This window comes from Macaca mulatta, chromosome 1 (assembly GCF_049350105.2).
Source record: "Macaca mulatta isolate MMU2019108-1 chromosome 1, T2T-MMU8v2.0, whole genome shotgun sequence".
In the NCBI taxonomy this organism is placed as follows: Eukaryota; Metazoa; Chordata; class Mammalia; order Primates; family Cercopithecidae; genus Macaca; species Macaca mulatta.
Genome location: NC_133406.1, coordinates 221175265 through 221200483, shown reverse-complemented (window position 1 = coordinate 221200483; position 25219 = coordinate 221175265). Strand labels below are relative to the sequence as shown.

Below are 25219 nucleotides of genomic sequence, written 5' to 3'. Positions count from 1 at the left end.
CCAACAGAATTGTTCAGAAGCCAACCCAAAGGCCTTTTTTATTTGTTTATTTATTTTGAGACAGAGTTTCACTCTGTCACCCAGGCAGGAGTGCAGTGGCACGATCACAGCTCACTGCAACCTCTGCTTCCCAGGTTCAAGTGATTCTTGTGCCTCATCCTGCCAAGTAGCTGGGATTGCAGGTGGGTGCCACCCATGGCTGGCTAATTTTTATATTTTTAATAGATTCAGGGTTTTGCCATGTTGGCCAGGCTGGTCTTGAACTCTTGACCTCATGTGATCCACCTGCCTTGGCCTCCCAAAGTGTTGGGATTACAGCATGAGCCACTGTACCCAGCCCCAGAAACCTTTTGAGTCACTGAATCAACTCCGGAACCTTGGGATTTCTCATCAAGTGAAAAAAACAAACCTCCTGCTGTTTAAATCTCTCTTAGTACTGTGTTCTATTACTTGTAGCCTGACTGCTAGGCATAGTGGCTCGAACCTGTAATCTCAGCTACTCAGGAAGCTGAGATGGGAGGATTGATTGAGGCCAGCCTGGGCAGCATAGTTTGACCCTATCTCTAGAAGAACAAAAAGTTAGCCAGGCATGGTGGCATGCATCTGTAGTCCCAGCTACTCAGAAGGCTGGGGTGGGGGAAGACTGCTTGGGCCCAGGAGTTTGAGGTTACAGTGAGCTATGACTGTACCACTGTACTCCAGCCTGGGTGACTGAGTGAGACCCCATCTCTAAAAAACAAAAACGACAAAACCAAAAAGTCAAAAAAATATCCTGAGTGGTAGGAGTAAGTGTGGTATTATCTTCATTTTCTGGATGAAGAAACTAGGGCAAAGAAAGTAACTCACAGAGTTAGCAAGCAACCACTGCCATTTATTGAGTGCTTACTATGTGTTAGGCACTGAGATGTGTGCTTTGTCTACATCATCTCTTGATTGATTGATTGATTGATTGATTGATTGATTGGGACAGAGTCTTGCTCTGTCGCCCAGGCTGGAGTGCAGTGGCATGATCTTAGCTCATTGTAACCTCTGCCTCCCGGGTTCAAGCAATTCTCCTGCTTCAGCCTCCCGAGTAGCTGGGACCACAGGTGTGCACCACCATGCCTGGCTAATTTTTGTATTTTTAGTGGAGATGGGGTTTCACCATGTTGACCAGGCTGGTCTCAAACTCCTCAGCGCAGGCGATCCACCTGCCTAGGCCTCCCAAAGTGCTGGGATTACACACGTGAGCCACCACGCCTGACTACATCATCTCATTTAATTCCTGCAATCACCCTGCAGCATGGGTATCATTAGCCCCATTCTACGGATAAATAAACTGAGGCTTAGGGAAGTTAAATAAACTGCTCGAGGTCACATGCGACTGGAATGTGGCAGAGTTAGGATTTGAACCCAGATCTGAGTCCGGAGCCTATGGACCATCTCCTTGCTCACAAAGCCAGCATGAACCTACCTCTTCTTTTCACGAACCTTTACCAGGTATCTTTGCTATACTGAGCTGTGTGCAAGGCACTAGAAACTCTGAGATGAACAAGGTAGCTCCTGCCCTCCAAGAGCTCAGACTGGAGGGGTAGCAGGTATGGAGAGTTCCTACGCAGTGTGATGGTTGCAGAGATGGGTCCCTGGGCACACAGGTGGAACAATGCCCTGGTCTGGAGGACAGATAAGTGAAGGCTTCCCGGAGGTGACCCCCAAGGAGTTAAGTATGTTCAACTGTTTAGTCCAGTGGAGAGACAAAGACAGAAAAACAAAAACCCCAAACAGCTAAGACCCAAGGCATAAGCGAAGTTTACCCATGTGGGACCACTGAGTGTAGGTGGGGGCCATGTCTTGAAAACACTGCAGATGCAAGAATTTCTCACCATCTCCTGGCCCCAGTCTTGTGCCCCCTGTCCTAGTAACGGTATCTCTGTGCGCCTACACTCTCTTCCCCTCTGAACCTTTGGAGCCCTAATGAACTCCTGCCTCTGCCTCACCCGCCACACTCAACCTCTTCCCAAGTCAACTCCATTCTCCCTGAGAAAAGTCTGTCCCAGCCGGGCGCGGTGGCTCACGCCTGTAATCCCAGCACTTTGGGAGGCCGAGGCGGGCGGATCACAAGGTCAGGAGATCGAGACCACGGTGAAACCCCGTTTCTACTAAAAATACAAAAAATTAGCCGGGCGCGGTGGCAGGCGCCTGTAGTCCCAGCTACTCAGGAGGCTGAGGCAGGAGAATGGCGTGAACCCGGGAGGCGGAGCTTGCAGTGAGCCGAGATTGCGCCACTGCACTCCAGCCTGGGCGACAGAGCGAGACTCTGTCTCAAAAAAAAAAAAAAAAAAAAAAAAAAAAAAAAGTCTGTTCCATCTGTGTCCTCTCTCCACCACTCGGTCATTGTCCTGGTTCCCCTGGACGACTCCGCTGGCCTCCTAACTGGGCCCCTCCTGCCTCCATACTCTCCCCTCTAGAATTTTTTAAGGTCAAAGCCCATGCTCTTAACAGTTCTGCTATTCTGACTCCAAATACGTGATTTAAACACACACATGGAAGACACTGTCAATGACAGAGATGAAATATAAGTGTCATTCTTTTGCTCCCATGACCCCCTGTTTAAACACATTACAGCACTCACTCATCTGTATCTGTCTGCTGTTACAATCAGCCACCTGGGCACCCCTACCTGGATGTAAGCACCTTGAGGGCAGGAGCTGGGCCTCCTTTATCTTTGTTTCCTCCACAGGGCCATGTGCTACACCCAGCACATGGTAGAGGCTCAACAAATGCATGTTTCATGAATGAATAAATATTAATATCTTATCCCTTCCTGGACAGTGTCCTACTTGATTGGGGGATGGTATTTGTCTCATTCACATTTACCCTCCATGTACTTCAAATCATACCTGGCATACAGTAGGTGCTCAAAAAATATTTGGTGAACGTATAAATGAGTGAATAACCGAACAAGGGGATGTCTTATCCCCCTATCAGATTGTGAGTTCCTTAGAGCAGCAGTCCCCAACCTTTTTGGCACCAGGGACTGGTTTCAGGGAAGATGATTTTTCCAGGGACCCGGCACGGGTAGGGTTCAGGATGAAACTGTTCCACCTCAGATCATCAGGAGTTAGTTAGATTTTCATAAGGAGCGTGCAACCTAGATCCCTTGCACGTGCAGTTCACAATAGGGTTTGAGCTTCTATGAGAATCTAATGCTGCCACAACTCAACCTCTCTGCGCTTAGATTTCTTCATCTACAGATGGGACCATACAGTATGTACCTGGAAGAGCTTTGTCAGTAGCAAAGGACACAGCCCATGTGGCTTAGTATTGATAAAATGCTTAGAACAGGAGGCAGAGGTCAGGCAGTCATTCCTGCTCGCCCACGGCTCACCTCCTGCTGTGCGGCCAGGTTTCTAACAGGTTACAGACCAGTACTGGTCCACGGCTTGGCGGTTAGAGACCCCTGCCTTAGAGGCAAGGACAGTGACTTGCCCCTCTCTGCATTGCCTCACGGTGCCTGGCAGGCTGTTTGGCTGTCCGTAATCGTTCCCCTGAAGAAGCATGACCTTCCCTCTGTGAGACAGAAGAACTCACCTGTGTTCGGGTTCAGGAAATAGCTGGGACAGGGAGATGCCACAGAGGGCAGCATAGGCGAAGCGGTTGGCCTCAGTCAGCTCCCGGCCCATGGGCAGGTGTGGCTCCCCCTCTGCAGTGGGTTCAGCTACCAGAGGCCGCTGAGGCAGCTTCTGGCATGGCCTGTTCCACGTGGCCATTCCCAGCCCTGCAGGAGAAAATTCCCAGTGAGAAATGCTTCCAGAGGTAAGCCAAGGTTACTTAAGCATGACACAGAACTTACAAACCATAAAAGGCTGATAAAGTAGGCATCATCACAATGAAGAACTTCTTTTCATCACCTTTAGGAGAGTGAAAACATACACTACAGACTGGGATGGAGGGAGGGATCTTCAATATGTGTATCCACAAAGGTCTATACACGGTATCCAAACAACTAACTCCAATAAGCCATTAAGAAAAAGAAATGAAGCAAATTTAAAAATGGGCAAAAGACTTGAATAGATACTTCATAAAAGATATTCCGCAGTGAGCCGAGATCGCGCCACTGCACTCCAGCCTGGGTGACAGAGCAAGACTCCATCTCAAAAAAAGAAAAAAGATATTTCTTAGGCCAGGTATGGTGGCTCACGCCTCTAATCCCAGCACTTTTGGAAGCTGAGGTAGAAGGATTGATTGAGCCCAGGAGTTCAAGACCAGCCGAGACAACATAGTGAGACTCCATCTCTACAGAAAAATAAAATAAAAGAATTAGCTGGGCATGGTGGCACATGCCTGTAGTTCCAGCTACTTAGGAGGCTAAGGTGAGAGGATCGCTTGAGCCTAGGATTCGAGGCTGCAATGAGCTATGATCATTGCACTCCAGCCTGGGCTACAGAATGAAACCCTGTCTCTTAAAAAAAAAAAAACAAAAAAATCCCAATCGCCAATAAGTATGAAAAGATGTTCAACATAATTAGTCATCAGAGAAATGGAAAATAAAATCCCAATGAGACACTACCACTCACCTGTCAGAATAGCTAAAACTAAGAAGCCTGAGAATACCAAGTGCTGGTGAGGATGAAGAACAAACAGAACTTTCTTTTCTTTTTTTTTTGAGACGGAGTCTCGCTCGTCGCCCAGGCCGGAGTGCAGTGGCACGATCTCGGCTCACTGCAAGCTCCACCTCCCGGGTTCACGCCATTATCCTGCCTCAGCTTCCTGAGTAGCTGGGACTACAGGCGCCCGCCACTGCGCCCAGCAAAGTTTTTGTATTTTTAATAGAGACGGCGTTTCACTGTGTTAGCCAGGATGGTCTCGATCTCCTGACGTCGTGATCCGCCTGCCTCGGCCTCCCAAAGTGCTGGGATTACAGGCGTGAGCCACCGTGCTTGGCCACAAACAGAACTTTCATACATTGCTGGTGGGATTGTACATTGGTACAACTATTTGAAAATGGTATGACAATATCCCCTAAAGCTCTAACATACATCTTCCCTATGCTCTGGCAATTCCACTCCTAAGAAATGAGGACTTACGTCACCAAAAGACACATACATGAATGCTCACAGCAACTTCACTCACAATAGTCCCAAACTGGCAACAACCTACATGACTATCACAGTAGAATGGATAAATGGTCATATTCACACTGTGAAACATTACACAACAATGAAAAAGGAATGAACTACAGCAAACATGAATGAATCTCAGACAAAATGATACACAGAAAGCCATTCACGAGAGAGTACCTACCATGGGATTCCCTTTACATGAAACTGAAGAATGGGAAACCCAACGTATGGTGATGGAAGTCAGATGAGGGGTTACATGTGGGAGGGAGTATTGGCTCAGAATGGGTGCAAAGGAGGTTTCTGGGTGGAGGAAATGATCTCTATCTTGACCTGGGTGGTCGTTACATGGGTATAAATATGTTTGAAACTTCCCTGATCTGTATAGTTAAGATTTATGCACTTTGTGTACGGTATACCTCAAACGAAGGAAGGAAGAAGGAAAAAAGGGAGGAAGGTCTCCTCTTTGTTCTCCCTCCTTCTTTTTCCTTCCCTCCATTCTTTCCTTCCTTCCCAGGGGCAGAAGGGAAAGGGAGGAGAAGAGTAGGAAGAGGAGGGAGAGAAGAGGAGAGAGGGGACACGCCACGAAGGCATCCGAGAAGCAGACAGAACACTGGGAGCCACCAGGAAGGGTACAGGGAAGGGTGCCAGCCTCTACTGTAGGGGATCAAGGATATGAACGCAGGCTCAGGACCAGACAGACCTGGGTGTGGAAACAAGCACCGCCACTTAGCAGATGTGGGACCCTGGGCAACTCAACCTCTCTGTACTTAGATTTCTTCACCTACAGATGGAACCATACGGTATCTACCTAGAAAAGATGTGTCAGTAGTAAAGGACACAGCCCTGTGGCTTAGTATTCGTGAAGTGCTTAGAATGGAGTCTGGCACAGGGTTCGTGCTATATAAATGCTTGTTTAAAAAATAAATGCACAGAATGATCAACAAACAAGTAAAAACCTTGGCATGGTGCCTGGCACATAGCAAAGGTTTAATAATAACAAGACCTAACATTACTGAGTTATTACTGGGTGCAGGGCACTGGGGTTGCAATTTTAACAGGCATTGTCTCAGCAGACTCTATGAGGCAGGTAGGACTGTAATGTTCAGTCTGCAAATTAGGAAACAGGCTTAGAGAAGTAACTGGGCTCCCCTCACACAGCCAGTCAATGGCAGACAGATAGGGCCCAAAGATAGAACTGTTGGCCACCAACTCTGTTTTAAATATTCATCACATGGCCAGGAGCCTTCTAGCTCAATAACCACACTCCATACTGTTCTTGATTCATAAGTTTGTTCCCATCTAGCTGAGCAACAAAAATTTTTGTTCTCAAAATATTACTTCTGTAGAGGAGTTATTTAAAAGTCTGTCTACAATTAATATTTCATTTATTTTCAAAACAACCCTGAGGTAGTTAAAAGCAACAAACCAACACTTTTACAGCACATAACTGTTTGCAAAGCATTTTCCAATCCGCTTAATTCTTACAACTACCATGTAAAGTTAAGTTGGACATGAACCATTATGATTTCCTCTTATGACCGAGGAACAGGCTTAAAATGATCAAGCAATTTCCCCAAAGTTACACAGTAACTGATGAGATCCAAACCAGACTTTTGACTCCAAACCTTGAGCTCTTTCCTCTACACCAGCACAGGGATCTTCTTTCCCCCGTTTCAGATGGAGAAACGAAGGCCCAGAGAGGTTAAGACCTTGCCAAAAGTCACCCAGCAAGACTGGCCTCAACGGTTGCTCCAGGAACCCACATTTGAGATTTGCAGCAAATTTCCCTGGCTCAGAGGGTCAGCTCAGACCATGGCGGTGGAAACAGGGGGAACAGCATAAACCATGAACTGAAGGCAGTGCCAAGGGCAGCACTAGCCTGATGTCAGCAGGTCAACAATTTCCACTATATTTAATCAACTCCATGTGCCACTTGGAGGCTGTATGGATTGTACCTATTACTCAGAGGAGCCTAAGGTAGTATTTTACTAGACTGGTATCTGGGGAGCCCCACGCCAGTTCTTAGCTCAATAATAAACAGCTTTCTGATAAGAGAAGGGTGAGCTGGCCTACTTCTAACCACAGAGGTATGAGGATGTGTCTAGCGTACAAAAGGCTAAGCTCAGGCTGGGCGCGGCGGTAGCTCGCGCCTATAATCCCAGCACTTTGGGAGGCTGAGGTGGGTGGATCACTTGAGGTCAGGAGTCTGAGACCAGCCTGGCCAACATAGTGAAACCCCATCTCTACTAAAAGTACAAAAATTAGTGGCTGGGTGCAGTGGCTCACGCCTGTAATCCCAGTACTTTGGGAGGCCAAGGCAGGTGGATCACGAGGTCAGGAGATCGAGACCATCCTGGCTAAAATGGTGAAACCCCGTCTCTACCAAAAATACAAAAAATTAGCCGGGTGTGGTGGCGGGTGCCTGTAGTCCCAGCTACTCTGGAGGCTGAGGCAGGAGAATGGCATGAACCCAGGAGGCGGAGCTTGCAGTGAGCCGAGATCGCGCCACTGCACTCCAGCCTGGACGATGAGCGAGATTCCGTCTCAAAGAAAAAAAAAAAAAAATAGCTGGGCATGGTGGGGTGTGCCTATAATCCCAGCTACTCAGGAGGCTGAGGCAGGAGAATCACCTAAATCTGGGAGGCAGAGGTTGCAGTGAGCTGAGATTGTGCCACTGCACTCCAGTCTGGGCAACAGAGTGAGACTCCATCTAACAAAATAATAATAATAAAGCTAAACTCTGACCAAATTCATTCATTCATTCAACACAATTTCTCCTGATGCCCTACAATGCATTCTCTACATAGTGGCCTCAGTGACCTTTTTGCCACATGGACCAATCATGTCACTAGGTTGCTTAAAAGCCTGCAAAGGCCTCCCATTACATCAGGATAAATCCCAGTCCTGGTATGATGGCCTAAGAGGGGTGTCCAATCTTTCGGCTTTCCTGGGCTACACTGGAAGAAGAATTGGTTTGGGCCACACATAAAATACACTAACACTAATGATAGCTGATGAGCTAAAAAAAAAAAAAATCGCAAGAAAACCTCATAATGTTTTAAGAAAGCTAGGCCGGGCGCGGTGGCTCACGCCTGTAATCCCAGCACTTTGGGAGGCCGAGACGGGCGGATCACGAGGTCAGGAGATCGAGACCATCCTGGCTAACACGGTGAAACCCCGTCTCTACTAAAAAATACAAAAAACTAGCCGGGAGAGGTGGCGGGCGCCTATAGTCCCAGCTACTCGGGAGGCTGAGGCAGGAGAATGGCGTGAACCCGGGAGGCGGAGCTTGCAGTGAGCTGAGATCCGGCCACTGCACTCCAGCCTGGGTAACAGAGCGAGACTCCGTCTCAAAAAAAAAAGAAAGTTTACGAATTTGTGTTGGGCCGCATTCAAAGCTGTCCTGGGCTGTATGCAGCCCACAGGCCGAAGATTGGACAAGCTTAAAAGTCCTGTGCAATCCAGTTGCTGCCTGCCACTAAACTCCATCTCATGTCCCCACACCGGTCTCGTTCACTACGCTACAGCCACACTGGCTGTCTTTCTGCTCGTCCCCTCCAGGCCCTTGCACCTGCCACTATCTCCGCCAGGAACACCCTTCCCTGACTATCACATCATCTGGTCTCAGCCCAGATGTCACCTCCTCTGAGAGACCTTCCCTGACTACCCAGGCTACAGTATTAGGTTGGTGCAAAAGTAACTGTGGTTTTTTGCAATTTAATAGCAAGACCCACAATTACTTTTGCACCAACCTAATATCTCTGTCTTCTATCCCAGCACCCTCTTCTATTTTTATCATACTCATTCTTAACTAAAATAATGTTTTTTAAAAAAATTATTTCTTTACCTGTGTATACAAATAGTATAGAAGTTTCTTAAGGCAGTTCCCTGGTTGTTTTTTCACTGCCACACCCCTAGCTTTCTGGACAGGCCCTGGATCACTGTAGGCATTCAGGAAATACTTGCTGGATGAATGAAGAGGGGGCTAGGATGTGGGAAGCCCTGTTCTGGGCCTTAGGGCAGATCAGAGGATGAAACTGACAAGTTCCCTGCTCTTAAGGGGCTAACATTCTGGTGGGAGACAGGCAATAATATGCCAATACACAATGACAAAGCGACCTAAGTTGGTCAAGGTCACAGAGCTAATAAGCGGTAAAACCAAGACACACACTCAGGAGGTCTGGCTGCAGAATCCATGCCCTCAGCAGCCCACTCAACACATAGGTAAACATTCCTTCAGGAAGTGGTCAGAGGAGGAACAGTTAGGCAGGGTGAGGGGATATGAAGTGATGGGGTGAAGTGGGGTTGGCTAATATACGTGGATGAAAGGTGTCATTCCAGCAGAGGCCTGCAGAAGTCACAGGATGGGTGGAGAGGTATTCCTTAGAGGAAACAGTATGGTGGTAGAGACAGACAAATACACAGACAATGGTGGCTGGACACAGTGGCTCACGCCTGTAATCCCAGAGCTTTCAGAGGCTGAGGCAGAAGGACTGGAGGAGCCTGGGCAACAAAGCGAGACTCTGTCTCTACAAAAATAATAATAATTTAAAAATTAGCCAGGCATGGTGGAGCATGCCTGTGGCCCCAGCTACTCAAGAGGTTGAGGCAGGAGGATCGCTTAAGTCCAGGAGTCTGAGGAAGTTGAGGCTGCAGTGAGCCGTGATCACACTATTGCACTCCAGCCTGGTGACAAAGCAAGACCCTGTCTCTCAAAGAAAAACAAACCAAAACAAACAGAAAAAACAGACAGTGACAATCCGTGTGATAAACACCGTGACAGGGGAAACATGAGAGACAGAGGGATCCCAAGACGGGGACCCTGAACCCAGTACTGGCTCCCTGGAGAAGGTGATGGTAAAGCTGAGACCTGAACAAGGAGTGAATCAGACAGGGGTGGGGTGGGCACATCTTTGACAAAGGGAAAAGCATGTGGCAAGACCCAGAGGTAGAGGAGAAATGCTTTTGAAGAACAAAAAGATGTTTGGTGCAGCCAGGGCTTGGACAATGGGTGGGCGTGAAGAAATGAGGTGGGAGTGGAAGCTGCCACGGGCTGCCGCAGGCAGGGCCAAGTTCGTCTCACTAAGGAGTTAGGCTTCCTTGTAAAGGCAACGGCCATGCGGGAGGCTGAATGAGGGTGCATGGAACCTCTTGGTACTATATTTGCAACTTCTTGTGAGCCTATAATTATTTTAAAGTAAAAAGTTTTTTAAAAAGTAGTGGAACATCTCTATAGAATTTTAAAAACCTTTTCTTGAGGCAAAAGTAAATTATCAATGAATATTGACCTCTTAAGGGGTGAATGAATCTCATAAACATGTATTAGCCCTACTACAGTGGTGACTAAGCCAGGCACATAAAGACCCCCCATTGGGGAGATTATATTCTAGAGAGGGAGACAGAAAATGTAAACTCAGAAAGAAGACCATTTTAAATAATAACAAGGGGCTTCTGAAGGAAAAGAAACCTTCAGTACTTACCCAGATTTCAAGAAACAGCCGTGAGCCTCTCTCTGTTTGAAGACGGGCTGCTCAGGTTCTGGATGGTTCTTCGGAGAAATATGCAAATTGCCCTGTGGGAGCAAACCAGAAAAACCAGCCGGTGGGTCCACAGAGTGTGGGATCTGGGGAAGGCTACAGCAGAGGGAGCTGGCTGGTTAGCTAAAGCTCAGGGGAGCCTGGCACTGCACCGTCGCTCCTCTGGGCCCTTGCCCTGCACATTCCTCGATGTGCGATGCTGTTCTCAGCAGAGTAGTAAGGCAGGCAGCTACCACTGCTGAGCACTCACCATGTGCCCCACACAGCCCTGCCACTTTCCATGGATGGTCTCATTGAATATCCTTGTTCAACTCCTTGTACCTTGAGCTGTGGTCACTGCATCCAGCTCCTGGGCAGACACCGTGTCGCCTCCACATCTGTACCTGGTGCCTAACCACAGAGTGTGCGCTCAGAAAATGCCAGTTATATGAACTGAGGAATGAATTAGCTTTTAGGCTTAAGCAAGAGCTAGATTTTCCTATTTTTCTCCCTAAAGGCACTCCCGTTCTTACATGCCAACGGAGCATCAGATGGTGAAGGGAGATGGACGAAGGGCCAAGCATCTGGAATTACCCAAAGGAGGTCTCAGGACCCAAAATCTGGGTCCCCCAAAATTTCAAATAATTTGAGCTTCATCCTTAGTGCCATTTTCTTTTCTTTTCTTTTTTTCTTTTCCTTTTTTTTTTTTTTTTTTTGAGATAGAGTTTGGCTGTGTCGCCTAGGCTGGAGTGCAGTGGTGCCATCTCGGCTCACTGCAACCTCTGCCTCCTGGGTTCAAGTGATTCTTGTGCCTCAGCCTCCTGAGTAGCTGGAATCACAGGCACGCACCACCATGCCTGGCTAATTTTTCATATTTTCAGTAGAGACACGGTTTTGCCATGTTGCCCAGGCTGGTCTTGAACTCCTGAGCTCAGGCAATCTGCCCGCCTCAGCCTCCCAAAGTGCTAGGATTACAGGCGTGAGCCACTGCACCCAGTCCTTAGTGCCATTTTCAATGCCAGTGAAAATAATATTTTTTACTTTTTTAAGCCTCAGTGGGGTTTGTATTAAGTTATCAGTGGGAATGCCCTTCTCCTAGAGGTTGCCTTCTTCCCTGGCATGAGAATGAACCTGTACTGTGCCTAAAAATTGAATATTCACACTATGAGTCCAATCATGTTAAAACAATGGGGAGGAGAAAAATGACTGGAAGAACATCCTCCAAAATTATCTCTGAATTGCCATTCAGAGATACCAGAGACTTTTCTGTATTTCCCCTAAATTTTCTGCCATAAATTCGCATTGCTTTTGAACTCTCTAGAAAGCTATTTTGTGCAGGTCTCTATCCGTAGAGAGGATACTGTTTGGACATGCACCAGGATGCTGGCAGTGGCTAACTCCAGGTAGGCAGAGACCCGGATTGGATTCTGGATGATTTTAATTTTTTCTTTATATATCTGTGTTTTATGAATTATTAACAATAAGTGTTGATTTTGAGATCGGAAAAAAAATAATTTAAAATTACAACATGCTGCACTGGTGCCAGTTCATACCAGCTGGTGACAATCAGTTCTGTGCTTCTCCATCCAACCCTGTGTCCGGTGACGTTGGCATGTTGGGAATATTTACATCACAGAAATCGGCAAATGCTACATATCCGGGATAATTTTGTTCTAGAGAGATGGTAGACCAGAATTCGACTGAATATACAACATGACTCTAGTTCTGTTTTTAAAACATGTTTCGGCTGGGTGCGGTGGCTCATGCCTGGAATCCCAGCACTTTGGGAGGCTAAGGCAGGCGGATCACGAGGTCAGGAGATTGAGACCATCCTGGCTAACAAATGCCATCTCTACTAAAAATACAGAAAATTAGCCAGGCGTGGTGGTGGGCACCTGTAGTCCCAGTTACTTGGGAGGCTGAGGCAGGAGAATGGTGTGAACCTAGGACACGGAGCTTGCAGTGAGCCAAGATCACACCACTGCACTCCAGCCTGGGTGACAGAGTAAGACTCTGTCTCAAAAAAAAAAAAAAAAAAAAAAAAAAAATTAAATTAAATTAAAAAACAAACAAACATGTTTCAGCCAGGTGTGGTGGCTCACGTCTGTAATATCAACACTTTGGGAGGCCGAGGCAGGCAGATCACCTGAGGTCAGGAGCTCGAGACCAGCCTGGCCAACATGGCAAAATCCCATCTCTACTAAAAATATAAAAATTAGCTGGGTGTGGTGGTTCATGCCTGTAATCCCAGCTACTCAGGAGGCTGATACGGGAGAATTGCTAGAAACCAGGAGACAGAGAATGCAGTGAGCCAAGACTGCACCACTGTATCCAGCCTGGGTGACAGAGTCAGACTCTGTCTCAAATAAATAAATGAATAACAATAAAAAATAAAACATGTTTCACAGAGCAAAAAGATCAGAAGGAAATACATCAAAATGTTTATGATCATTATCTGTTGGTTGGTGGGGCTGAGGGACTAGAGGTGATTGGTTTCTGTTCTTTTTATTTTTCTATATTTTTAGCATTTCTGTCATAAGCTTATTGGTGCTTTTATAATGTAAAAAAAAAAAATACAAACTTTTAATCAGAAATAATTCTGGCCTCTTGATCCTTAGAAGGGGAGTGTTTTATCTCAGAAAGCCCTGGGCCCATGTGGCCCAGCCAAGTCAGTGGGGGTGAGTTCACAGTTAAGTCCCACACATTTGACCAACAGATCTTGTCAGTAAGAAAAAGAGGCCGGGCGCAGTGGCTCACGCCTGTAATCCCAGCACTTTGGGAGGCCGAGGATGGATCTCTTGAACCCAGGAGTTCGAGACCAGCCTGGACAACATGGCAAAACCCCATCTCTACAACAAATACAAAAATTAGTCAGGCATGATGGTGAGTACCTGCAGTCCCAGCTACTCGGGAGGGTGAGGTGGGAGAATCACTTGAGCCTTGTGGGTAGAGGCTGCAGTGAGCTGAGATCCTGCCACTGGACTCTAGCCTGGGTGACAACAGAGTGAGACTCTGCCTCAAAAAAAAAAAAAAAAAGAGAGAGATTCCCTATTTAGTAAATGATGGTAGGAGAACTGGCTAGCCATATGCAGAAAATTGAAACTAGATCCCTTCCTTACACCATATAAAAAAATTAACTGAAGATGGATTAAAGACTTAAATGTAAAACCCCAAACTATAAAAACCTTAGAAGAAAATCTAGGCAATACCATTCAGGACATAGGCATGGGCACAGATATTATGATGAAATCACCAAAAGCAATTGCAACAAAAGCAAAAACTGACAAATGGGATCTGATTAAACTAAAGAGCTTTTGCACAGCAAAAGAAACTATCATCAGAGTGAACAGGCAACTTACAGAGTGGGAGAAAGTTTTTGCAATCTATCCATCTGATAAATGTCTAATATCAAGACTCTACAAGGAACTTATGCAAATTTACAAGAAAAAACACACAACCCCATTAAAAAGTGGGCAAAGGACATGAACGTACACTTCTCAAAAAACATTCATGTTGCCAAGAAACATGAAAAAAAGCTCAACGTCACTGATCATTAGAGAAACGCAAATCAAAACCACAATGAGATACCACCTCATGCCAGTCAGAATGGCAATTATTAAAAAGTCAGGAAACAACAGATGCTGGCGAGGCTGCAGAGAAATAGGCATGCTCTTACACTGTTGGTGGGAATGTAAGTTAGTTCAACCGTTGTCAAAGATGGTGTGGCGATTCCTCAAAGATCTAGAAGCAGAAATACCATTTGACCCAGCAATCTCATTACGGGGTACACACCCAAAGGAATATAAATCATTCTATTACAAAGATACCTGCACATGTATGTTCATTGCAGCACTATTCACAAGAGCAAAGACATGGAATCGGCCCAAATGCCCATCAATGATAGACTGTATAAAGAAAATGTGGTACATATATACCATGCAATACCATGCAGCCATTAAAAGGAATGAGATCATATCCTTTGCAGGGATATGGGTGGAGCTGGGAGCCATTATCCTCAGTAAACTAATTCAGGAACAGAAAACCAAACACCACATGTTCTCACTTATAAGTGGGAACTGAACAATGAGGACACATGGACACAGGAAGGAGAACACACACTGGGCCCTGTCAGCGGGTGGGGTGCAAGGAGAGAGAGCATTAGGAAAAAGAGCTAATGCATGCTGGGCTCAATACCTAGGTGATGGGCTGCTAGGTGCAGCAAACCATCATGGCACATGTTTACCTATGTAACAAAATGGCACATCCTGTACATGTATCCCAGAACTTAAAAACAAAGAAAAGAAAAAGAAATGAACAAGGGTTGGTGGGACAGACAGGGCAATTCTCAGTTTCTCAGCTCTCCATGATGCCGGAATGGGAGAGCCCATGGTTTCAACTCTACGAATTGTCCAACTGGACAGGCTGGGACCCCAAACTCTTCCAGCTGCACAAACGTAGGGGCAGCTGTGGGGTGGGAGATGTGCCACCTGCTGTGTGTCTGGTCCTTGGGGGCCTCCACCCGTTGATCTGATTTGGGATCAGGATCCAGTCCAAAGTAAAACTGGATCTCAAGTGTGTCTGAGAAGTTACACTGATTCCAAGAGAGTGCTATATTCCTGCAACGAGAAAAAGTCCCTTCTGTCAGGACCAGCAGTACCTCTGTGCCCTGGGGTCACCTAAGACACACAGGCCTGGTCCAGCAGCGCCCTGGGGCTCAGGAGTCACTGATGGAAGGAGGAGCTCCCAGCTCCCAGTAGCCTCCTGAGGTTCTTGTCCCAGGTACTGTGAAGACACCAAATGATATAGTTTGGCTGTGTCCTCACCCAAATCTCACCTTGAATTATAGCTCCCACAATTCCCACATTGTGGGAGGGACCTGGTGGGAGGTAACTGAATCATGGGGGTGGGTCTTTCCTGTGCTGTTCTTGTGATAGTAATTCTCGGGCGATCTGATGATTTTATAACGGGAAACCCCTTTTCGCTTGGTTCTCACTTCTCTCTTGCCTGCCGTCATGTAAGACGTGCCTTTTACCTTCCGCCGTGATTGTGAGGCCTCCCCAGGCACATGGAACTATGCGTCCATTAAACATCTTTTTCTTTATAAATTACCCAGTCTCAGGTATGTCTCCATTGGCAGCATGAAAATGAAGTACTACACCAAGGAACTCCAAGAAAGACCCACACTTTACCTAGAAGACGACGCGTTCTCCAGGGAAACAACAGATACAGAGTAAGAACAACAGGGCAAACCCATGCCTACAGCTCAGCTGCACAGCCCAGACCCAGGATGGACAGAGGTCATTTTGGAATGGGACCTCGTTTTGATATGCTACGATTATGACTTGTGTCTAGCCAGTCACATCATCTGTCACCAAAGAAAATGCTGACTGGGTCATTTTTGTAAGTAGTGGGGGCAGTGAGACATTCCATAAATGTCTGACCTCAGCTCCACAAGCACCCACAGTGGGCCCTCTGAATATTTGTTGACTGATGCCATAAACAATACCATTGGATTTCTTCTTGGAGAGATGAAAAATTCCAAAGTCAGCACCAAGGAGAAAATCAAGTATGGTCAATACCATCTTTGAAAATCCTTTAAATCGTCCTTAAAACTCCATGACCTGGGCCTTTAGAAGATCACATGCAAGAATGAACTTTTGTTTTTTCTTTACATGCCAGCCAGCTCTGGCCTTTTTCTCCCCCTCTTGGAGCAGTCAGTGAAGGTCAAGGTCAAACTTTTTGTTTGTTTGTTTGTTTGTTTGTTTTTGAGACAAAGTCTTACTCTGTTTCCCAACCTGGAGTGCAGTGGCACAATCTGGGCTCAGTGCAACCTCCACTTCCTGGGTTCAAGCAATTCTCCTGTCTCAGCCACCCAAGTAGCTGGGATTACAGGTGCATACCACGATGCCTGGCCAAGTTTTGTATCTTTAGTAGAGACAGGGTTTCACCACGTTGGCCAGGCTGGTCTCGAACACCTGGCTCAAGTGAAACTGTCACCTCGGCCTCCCAAAGTTCTGGGATTACAGGCGTGAGCCACCACGCCCAGCCTCAAGGTCAAATTTGATGTGACTTATATTAGTGTGGGTAAGTGATTCTATTAGTGTGCCACCTCTCCCATGCTGCTCCAGCCATACCCTACTCCTTGCAGCTCCTAGACCCCACCAGGCTTTCTCTCTCTCTCCTTTTTCTGATCGCAGTTGAGTTTTTAAATGATTCTCCGGTGCAATAAAATAACCATTATTAGGGAGATGGCGCTACAGCGTCATGGAAAGGCTGAAGACTAATTATTCTGGGGCCAAGGAGAAAGAAAAGCATTTGGCTAAGAAATCATTTACACCACGTAAAGCTATGGCACCATCCTTAGGCCAGAAATGCCACAGAGCATAGTAGAAGGTTACAATACACATGCACCCCACAGCCAAAATAAGACAATCTTGAGATGCTCCTAGAAGGGCAGAGTCTAGGTGGACCCAGGTTAGCACCCTCTGCAGCCATTTAGAAGAGATACCCATTCATTCTACACCTCTATCCAAAGTCAAATTGGAAGCTAGAGGTCAGTGAGGCATCTCAGGAGGTCTCCATGGCAACAGTTCCAACATAGAAGAACCCAGAGGGTTTTGGACAATCACATTGCAGACCAGAAGAAAACAGAGATGCTGGCATGGAAGGAAAGCTCCCCTCCCACTCTTGCGTCAGCGGTCTGGAGGAGGGGCAGGAAGGTGGGTGGGGTGACAGTGCCATTGGGGTGGACACCCAGGCCCTATGATGTGTGCCCACATTTACCACTGCTCTCTTCCTTCCCCTGCCTGGTATTAATCACCGTCACCTCTTACTGGGTCACGCCTCTCCACACATCTGTTTTTTTCTGCCCTCACCCAGCTGTTCATACACAGCACCCAGAGAGCACCATCTCAGAGTCAGGCCATGCCCCTGCTCTGCTCCAAACACTCCAAGATTCCCTTCTCAAAGTCAAGGTCCTTACAGTGGTGATGGGGCTGCTGCAATCCGGCCTGAGTGGCCTCTCTGCCCCCCACCCCCACCACCTCTCCCATGCTGCTCCAGCCACACCTTCTTCCCTGCAGCTCCTGGACCCCACCAGGCCCACTCCCACCTCACGGCCTTTGCATTGGCCGTTCCCACAGCTAGGAATGATTATCCCCCAGATAAGGACACAGCCAACTCCCTCACCTCCTTCCTGTCTGAGATCAAATCTCACACTTCGGTGCAGCCACCCTGCCCACTGCCTGTTCTAGCCCCTTTACCCAGCTGCTCTACTTTGTCCACAGCACACACTAGCCTCCCAATTCTGTATCAGTTACTCATTTACATTTATCTTCTATCTCCCTCTGCTCACAGGTAAGCACAGTGGGAACTCAGCAACAGTTGTTGACTGAATGGTGGTTTCCACTTGGGATAACTACAAAATAATTACAGAGACAAATTTGCCTGAGAAGGAAGTGGGAGAAATGGCAAAGTCTGTAATAGTCCATTTGACCCACTGGTTTTCAAACTGCCCCCCAGAGCCCCAGAGTGACGGACAAGATGAGACACAGGGGGGAACCCTCAATACCCCACCTTCAAATCATAACAGCACATGATTCAGCAATACCACTTCTGGGTATATATGCAAAACAATTGAAAGCTGGGTCTCCAAAAGATATTTGTACACCCATGTTTACAGAATTATTCACAATAGCCAAGAGTTGGAAGCAACCCAAATCCCCATCTACAGACAAATAGATCAACAAAATACGATCCATACACACAGTGGAACATTATTCAGTCTTAAAAAAGGAAGGAAATAGGCTGGGCGTGGTGGCTCAAGCCTGTAATCCCAGCACTTTGGGAGGCCGAGACGGGCGGATCACGAGGCCAGGAGATGGAGACCATCCTAGCTAACATGGTGAAACCCTGTCTCTACTAAAAAATACAAAAAACCAGCCGGGCGTGGTGGTGGGCGCCTGTAGTCCCAGCTACTTGGGAGGCTGAGGCAGGAGAACGGCGTGAACCTGGGAGGCGGAGCTTGCAGTGAGCGGAAATTGCGCCACTGCCCTCCAGCCTGGGCGATAGAGCGAGACTTCATCTCAAAAAAAAAAAAAAAAAAAAAAAAGGAAGGAAATTCTGACACATATTACAACATGAACGATGAATGTACCCTGAGAAGTTACGACATAAGCCAGTCACAAAAAGATAAATGCTGTACAATTCCACTTCTGTGAGGTATGAGGAGTAGTCAAATTCATAGAGAGAGAAAGTAAAATGAATGGTGGTTGCCAGGGGCTGCGGGGAGCAGGAACAGGGGAGGAAGGTGGTTGTTTAATGGGTGTGGAGTTTCAGATCTGCCAGTTGGAAAGTTCTAGAGATTTGTTGCACAACGATGTGAATATGCTTGACATTACTGAACTACACACTTAAAATGTGTGCCCTTTTCCAAAAGCACAGTTTAATAATAAAATCAGCTTAGATTTTCTGGGGCCTACTTCCATGATCCCACTTCAGCTTCCCAACAACTTTATGAAGAAGAGATTGTCGTTGTCCCCATTTTACAGATGAGAAACCTGAGACTCACAGAAGATTACAATGAGACAACTCACAGAAATTTACAATGGTAAATTTCATGGTATGTGTATTTTATCACAATTTTTACACTAAAAAAAATTAAGGCCAGACGCAGTGGCTCACACCTGTAATCCCAGCACTCTGGGAGGCTGAGGTTGGGTGGATCACCTGAGGTCAGGAGTTCAAGACTAGCCTGGACAACATGGTGAAACCCCGTCTCTACTAAAAATACAAAAATTAGCTGGGCATGGTGGCGGGCACCTGTAGTCCCAGCTACTCAGGAGACTGAGGCAGAAGAATCGCTTGAATCCAGGAGGCAGAGGTTGCAGTGAGCCGAGATCGTGCCATTGCATTCCAGCCTGGGTGACAAGAGCAAAGCTCTGTCTGAAAAAGTAAATAAATTAAAAAAAAAATTAAAAATTAAAAGTTAAAAAAATAAAAAATTTAAAAAAATTTTAAACATTTAAAAATCACAACAGTAAAAGGTGGACAAATGTTAGCCACATGTTACCTCTTTCCACACATCATCTTATTTTCTCTCAACAATCCTACAAGGTGGGTGCTATTATCATCCTTCCACAGATGGGGACAGAGAGGCCCTGAGAATTGAAGGTCAAGGTCACTGGACGAGTCACATGGTATTTAAACTTGTGCCTGGATCTTAGGCCACAGGCAGCCATCTTCACAATGGTGCTATTCTACCTCTCTTTGGTCTGGTTTACATCCTGGCCAGAGATTTCCAACACAATTTGAAAACCAGCAAATTGGATGAATCTGACGAGCTCTCATCAATCCACAGGCTCACATCCCACTTCTGAGCCCCAAGCACCTGTGGACGGGCCTAACCTGCTTTTCCCACTTTGTTTTCTTTCACTCCCTGCTTGCAGCTCATCCTCAGCTAAACTGCACTCCCCTGCTTCCAGTTCACGCTGGGATGCCACCTCAGGCCTCAGCTCAGGCTGTTCTCTCCCATCTGGGTCCCCCTGTCCAAATGGTGTCCTTTTCCAAAAGCACAGTTTAATAATAAAATCAGCATAGATTTTCTGGGGCCTACTTCCATGATCCCACTTCAGCTTCCTAACAACCTTATTAAGAAGAGACAATCACTGTCCCCATTTTAGAGATGAGAAAACTGAGACTCACAGAAGCGGAAGTCACACAGCTGGCAAGACCTAGGATGCTCCTTCCAGGCCTGTGTGACCTCAAATCCCAAGTCCTTCTCCACTTTACTAACGTAGGGGGTCAGGGGTTGCCATGCACTTCCCTGGATTTGTCCAGCGAATGTGGGGCCTGCCACCTCTGAAGCCCCAAAGACTTCATCTGGGCCCCTCCACCTCTTCTCGGACATAATGGCCGGTTGCCAATGTGTCTGTCTCCCTGAACAGGAGGGTCAGGGTGAGAGTGGATAAAGCCCAGGGCACCAGGGCTTCCCAATTAATATTTTGGTTATTCATTCCAGTGTAAAACAGCCAGCCCCTCCACTCCTGCCTCCAACCCAACCCTTTGTGATTTTTATTTATTTATTTTTTTTGAGATGGAGTCTTGCTCTGTCACCAGGCTGGAGTGCAGTGGCTCGATCTTGGCTCACTGCAAGCTCCACCTCCCGGATTCAAGCGATTCTCCTGCCTCAGCCTCCCAAGTAGCTGGGACTACAGGCGCGCACCCCCACACCCAGCTAATTTTTGTATTTTTAGTAGATCTCGATCTCTGAATCTTGTAATCCGCCCTCCTTGGCCTCCCAAATGCTGACATTACAGGCGTGAGCCACCGTACCCGGCCTGTGATTTTCTTTATCAAATATATCACCACTTGACAATGTATTATAGATTTATTTACGGTCTATCTCCCTCACTAGAGGAAGCTCAGAAAGGCAGTGGCTTTTGGGCCATGTTCCCAGACATATCCTAGGACAGCATGTGGCAGAGCAGGGGCTCCATCCCTGTGTGCTGAATGAAACAAGCCACAACTGAAAAATGACTTCAGCAGATTTTGTTGAAGGACAATATCGTTTTATGTAAAGTGAGGTCCCCAATGTGCTCAAGAGGGCGTCCCTATCGGTGGATGTCGTTACTGATGACTTACTAAGCATTACTGAGGACCTACTAGCCCTGGTCCTGGAGGTCACAGGGGTTACAGTTAGGGTGGTGTACAGGGTATAACAGGAATTAATCCCAGCAATGAGTGTATAATTCCACCCTGAACTTAACCTCTGACATACAGGAGAAGCCTTGTGGCCTGAGGCATTTGGAGTACAAGTCTGGGTAGGGCTAAAATGTGAAGAATCAGAAGATGTTACCTGGGAAAAGGGAAGCAGGGGGTAGGAGTGGCCTGGAAGAGCAGATGCAAAGGTCCCAAGGAGGGAGGGGTGGCATGCCTGGGCACAGAGGGCTGTTGATAAGTGTCTGAGATGCGGCTGGAGGTGTAAGCTGGGGGACAGGGGTGCACAGCCTTCTGGTTCGTGTAAAAGGTGTAAGCTGGGGGACAGGGGTGCACAGCCTTCTGGTTCGTGTAAAAGGTTTTTGCTCTTTTCCCTAAAAAAATGGGAAGCCAAGGCCAGGCGCAGTGGCTCATGCCTGCAATCCCAGTACTTTGGGAGGCTGAGGCGGGCGGATCACAAGGTCAGGAGTTCAAAACCAGCCTGTCCAATATGGCGAAACCCCATCTCTACTAAAATACAAAAATCAGCCGGGCATGGTGGTGGGTGCCTGTAGTCCCAGCTACTTGGAAGCCTGAGGCAGGAGAATCGCTTGAACCCAGGAGGCGGAGGTTGCAGTGAGCCGACATTGCGTCAGTGCACTCCAGCCTGGGTGACAGAGTGAGACTCTGTCTCAAAAAAAAAGAAGAAAAAAGGAAAGAAGAAAGAAAGAAGGAAAGAAAGGAAAAAAAGGAAAGAAAGAAAATGGGAAGCCAGAGTGGGGTTTTAGGCAGAGGCAGAAGGTGGTATGATGATATCAGGGCAGCTTGAAGTGGAGGTCAGCCAAACGGAAAGTGGATTGGATTTCACTCTCACCCCTTCTGTCTGCTGTCACACGTTCCAGAGAGCCAGTTCCCCACTCCTCATCAGCAGTCCCGGTTTATAATGTACAACACCGTTTACAAAACACACAGATCAAAAGAGAACACAATGAGAAACCACCCACTGACATTTCTTAGGTCCCACGTTAGCCAGCCCTGGTGGCTGATCCAGCCTTTGTAGCCCAGTGGTACCAGAGTAGAGTGGGATGGTTTGAGCCTTATGAGGAACTCTCCAGACCTCAGCCTTTGTGGGAGCTACATGCTGAGCTATGACAACCTAATCGATCAACTCCTCCTGCCCAACTCCTCCTTGGGCCTTAGGACTAAAAAGTATAAAGTCATGCCTGTAATCGCAGCACTTTGGGAGGCCGAGGCGAGTGGATCACGAGGTCAGGAGATTGAGACCATCCTGGTTAACACGGTGAAACCCCATCTTTACTAATAATACAAAAAAATTAGCCAGGCGTAGTGGTGGGCGCCTGTAGTCCCAGCTACTCGGGAGGCTGAGGCAGGAGAATGGCGAGAACCCGGGAGGTGGAGCTTGCAGTGAGCCTTGATCGCACCACTGCACTCCAGCCTGGGCGACTGAGCAAGACTCCATCTCAAAAAAAAAAAAAAAAAAAGTATAGTCTTCCAAAGTGTCAGACACTGCACTGGGCCTTTTGTGGCTTCAGCTCCTTTAATTTTCACAACAACCTTGGAGATGGGTATATCACAAATGAGTAAACTGAGACATAAAGAGGTCATTGAGCTTGCCTGATCACTCAGTTACAAAGCTGCAAAGCTAACACCTGAGCCCATCTCTGTCTGATGCTGCACACGAGGGCTTGAGGCCACTCTAACACCGGTCTCTTCTGCTGTCTTCATGTACTTCACAGCTGGGGAAACGCCAATGGTCTCCCCTGTGCCCAGCCCTCCCTCCCCAGGCTGAAGGGCAGGGCTTTATTTCACCCTCTGGAGTGTACTTCCTGAGGGCAGGGCTCGTTTTTTTCACTGCTGTATCCTCAGTGCCTAAACAATGCACAAAGTAGGAGCTCAACAAATATTTGAATGAACAATCCAAAGCCATTTGTTGAATGAACAAATGGATGTTCCCAAAGCTTAAAAAGAGTTTCATATTTTCTGCAACGAAATAAACACTGAGTTAGGGGAAAGGGGGTTCATGTGCTGACTCCTACTTCGAGTTAGGTAGTAGTCTGGGATGCTAGCCTGACCCTGCTCGCAATTCCCAGTGCCACCCCAGGAAAGAGCTGGGCTGGTCACGGCAAAGGCATTGTGGAGGCCAACTCTGTGCCAAGCACTGGGTCAGGCTCTCCAGGCAGGTAGCCCAGGTTTTTCTCTCTTGCTTCCTAGCTGCGTGGTCTTGGGGAAGTTACTTCACCTCTCTGAGCCTCAGTTTACCCAGCTTTAAAATCCACTCAAAAGTCAGCAGCACTAATTCTTCCCTCCTGTAACTTCAGGCATGGGCGCCAGAAGACACGGCCTCCTTGTAACATGAGGGGCCTGGCTTTTCTCCAGAGGCTCCCCAAGCCCCGCTAGAACGCTCTGTTTGAGAGTCTGCGGGGCGGGGCGGGGGGACGGGCGGGGCGGGGCGGGGGGACGGGCGGGGGGGGCAGGGAGAGACGAGGCGAGAGAGTCCTAGAGGCCTTCCTGACAGGGACGTGGAGGGGCCACGTGGGGCAAGCGGAAGCACAGTGACCTCTCGTGACCTTGGACAAGCCCCCTTCCTCTCTGACCTTGACCAGCGTCCTCATTTGTCAAGGGAGCGGCTGGGTGACCTCTAAGAACTCGGAGGCCGAGGCCGGAGTCGCCCGAATGCTCCGTCCAGCCTCAGTTTCCCCCTCTGCCGCCCCACAAGATTTCTAAAAGCACTTCCGGCTCTGAAAACCAACCAACCACCAGCAGGCGGCCTGGCTCAGGGCAGGCAGCGCCAGGGAGCGCGCGGCCGCTTCCTGGTGGGTCCAGTGTCCCCGGGGTGGAGGGCGGGGCGCAGGGCAAAGGGCCCCAGGGCTGGGCCGGGCTCAGAGTGTCCCGCGTGGGACCGGCGGGGAGTGGCCCAGCAAGGTGCGCGCCACCGTGGCCTGGCGGCTCCGGGGCCCCCTTACCTGGAGGCGGCGGCGAAGGCGAAGGCGGAGGCGGCGAAAGCGGCGAGCTGCTCCTCCCGCCCAGCCCCTCCCCTCCCGGCCGCGTCCCGGCCCCGGGCCTGGCCCGTCCAGCCGCCTGCCCCGAGCGCGCCTGGTCGCCGCCGGCCGGGCGGAGCACTCGGGAGCGCGGCGCGGGGGCGCGGGGCCTTCCAGGCTCTGACTTGCCAGCTGCGGGTCCCGACCTGGCTCGTCCCACCTCTGCCCCACTTCCACCACCCATCGCGACAGGGGTGCCGGCCTCTGCAGGTGACCGGCTAGTCGGCGGGGCCACATCTGTGTGTGGGTCCATTTACCCTCCAGGAAGCAGCGAGACAGCGCGGAGCGGGAGAAGGGACCTGCAGGGTTGGCCTTTGCAGAAACTGCCCGCGAAGGACTCGGCCACTAAAGCAGCGTGCCCCAAAGCCACGGCGATGGAAGTCTTCAAAAATGTATAATGTAAACAAAGAACCAGTCACAGAAACCGCCTTCCCGCACGTGTATGCAGCACTTTGTAGTTTGCAAAGTGTTCAGATATCTCAGTTCCTCCTGATTCTTCTTTCATTTTCCCTAACGCTAAGTTTGGTCCTGTCTCAGGGCCTCTGCCTGGAGGCTGCCGTGCCTGGGACTCTCTGCCTTCAGGCCTCCCTTTCCCCCAGTCCATTTCCCGCTTTCCACTCTAGTCTCCTCTCGGGATGCCATCTGAGAGTCTTCCCTGACCACCCAGCACATTCAGTCATTGAACAAATTTACTGAGCACCTACTACGTGCCAGGTACAGTTCTTTTTTCTCCTTCCTTCCTTCCTTCCTTCCTTCTCTCTCTCTCTTTCTTTCTTTTTTTCTTTCTTGATGGAGTCTCGCTCAGTCACCCAGGCTGGAGTGCAGTGGCCTGATCTCAGCTCACTCC

General features: G+C 48.2%; 1 protein-coding gene across 9 annotated transcripts in view; it reads right to left on the bottom strand.

Moving 5' to 3' along the window:
• TMCO4 (transmembrane and coiled-coil domains 4) overlaps positions 1–24845 on the bottom strand; it is a 123059-nt gene extending 98214 nt beyond the window's left edge. For 6 of the 9 annotated variants that reach the window (XR_013406891.1, XR_013406892.1, XM_015129778.3 and 3 more), the window contains exons 1-3: positions 24298–24437; positions 10583–10674; positions 3571–3757 (exon numbers count right to left, since the gene is read on the bottom strand). Coding sequence is in view for 7 of the 9 variants with exons in the window: in XM_015129778.3 (XP_014985264.2) it covers positions 3571–3749 (179 nt within the window). In the remaining 2 variants the exon portion in view is untranslated. Of the gene's footprint in view, positions 1–3570; positions 3758–10582; positions 10675–13509; positions 13629–22187; positions 22245–24297; positions 24438–24629 lie in introns of those variants that run through there. The other 3 variants (XM_015129779.3, XM_028838624.2, XM_077971898.1) reach the window with 3 other exon arrangements.
• Positions 24846–25219: the final 374 nt, after the last annotated feature.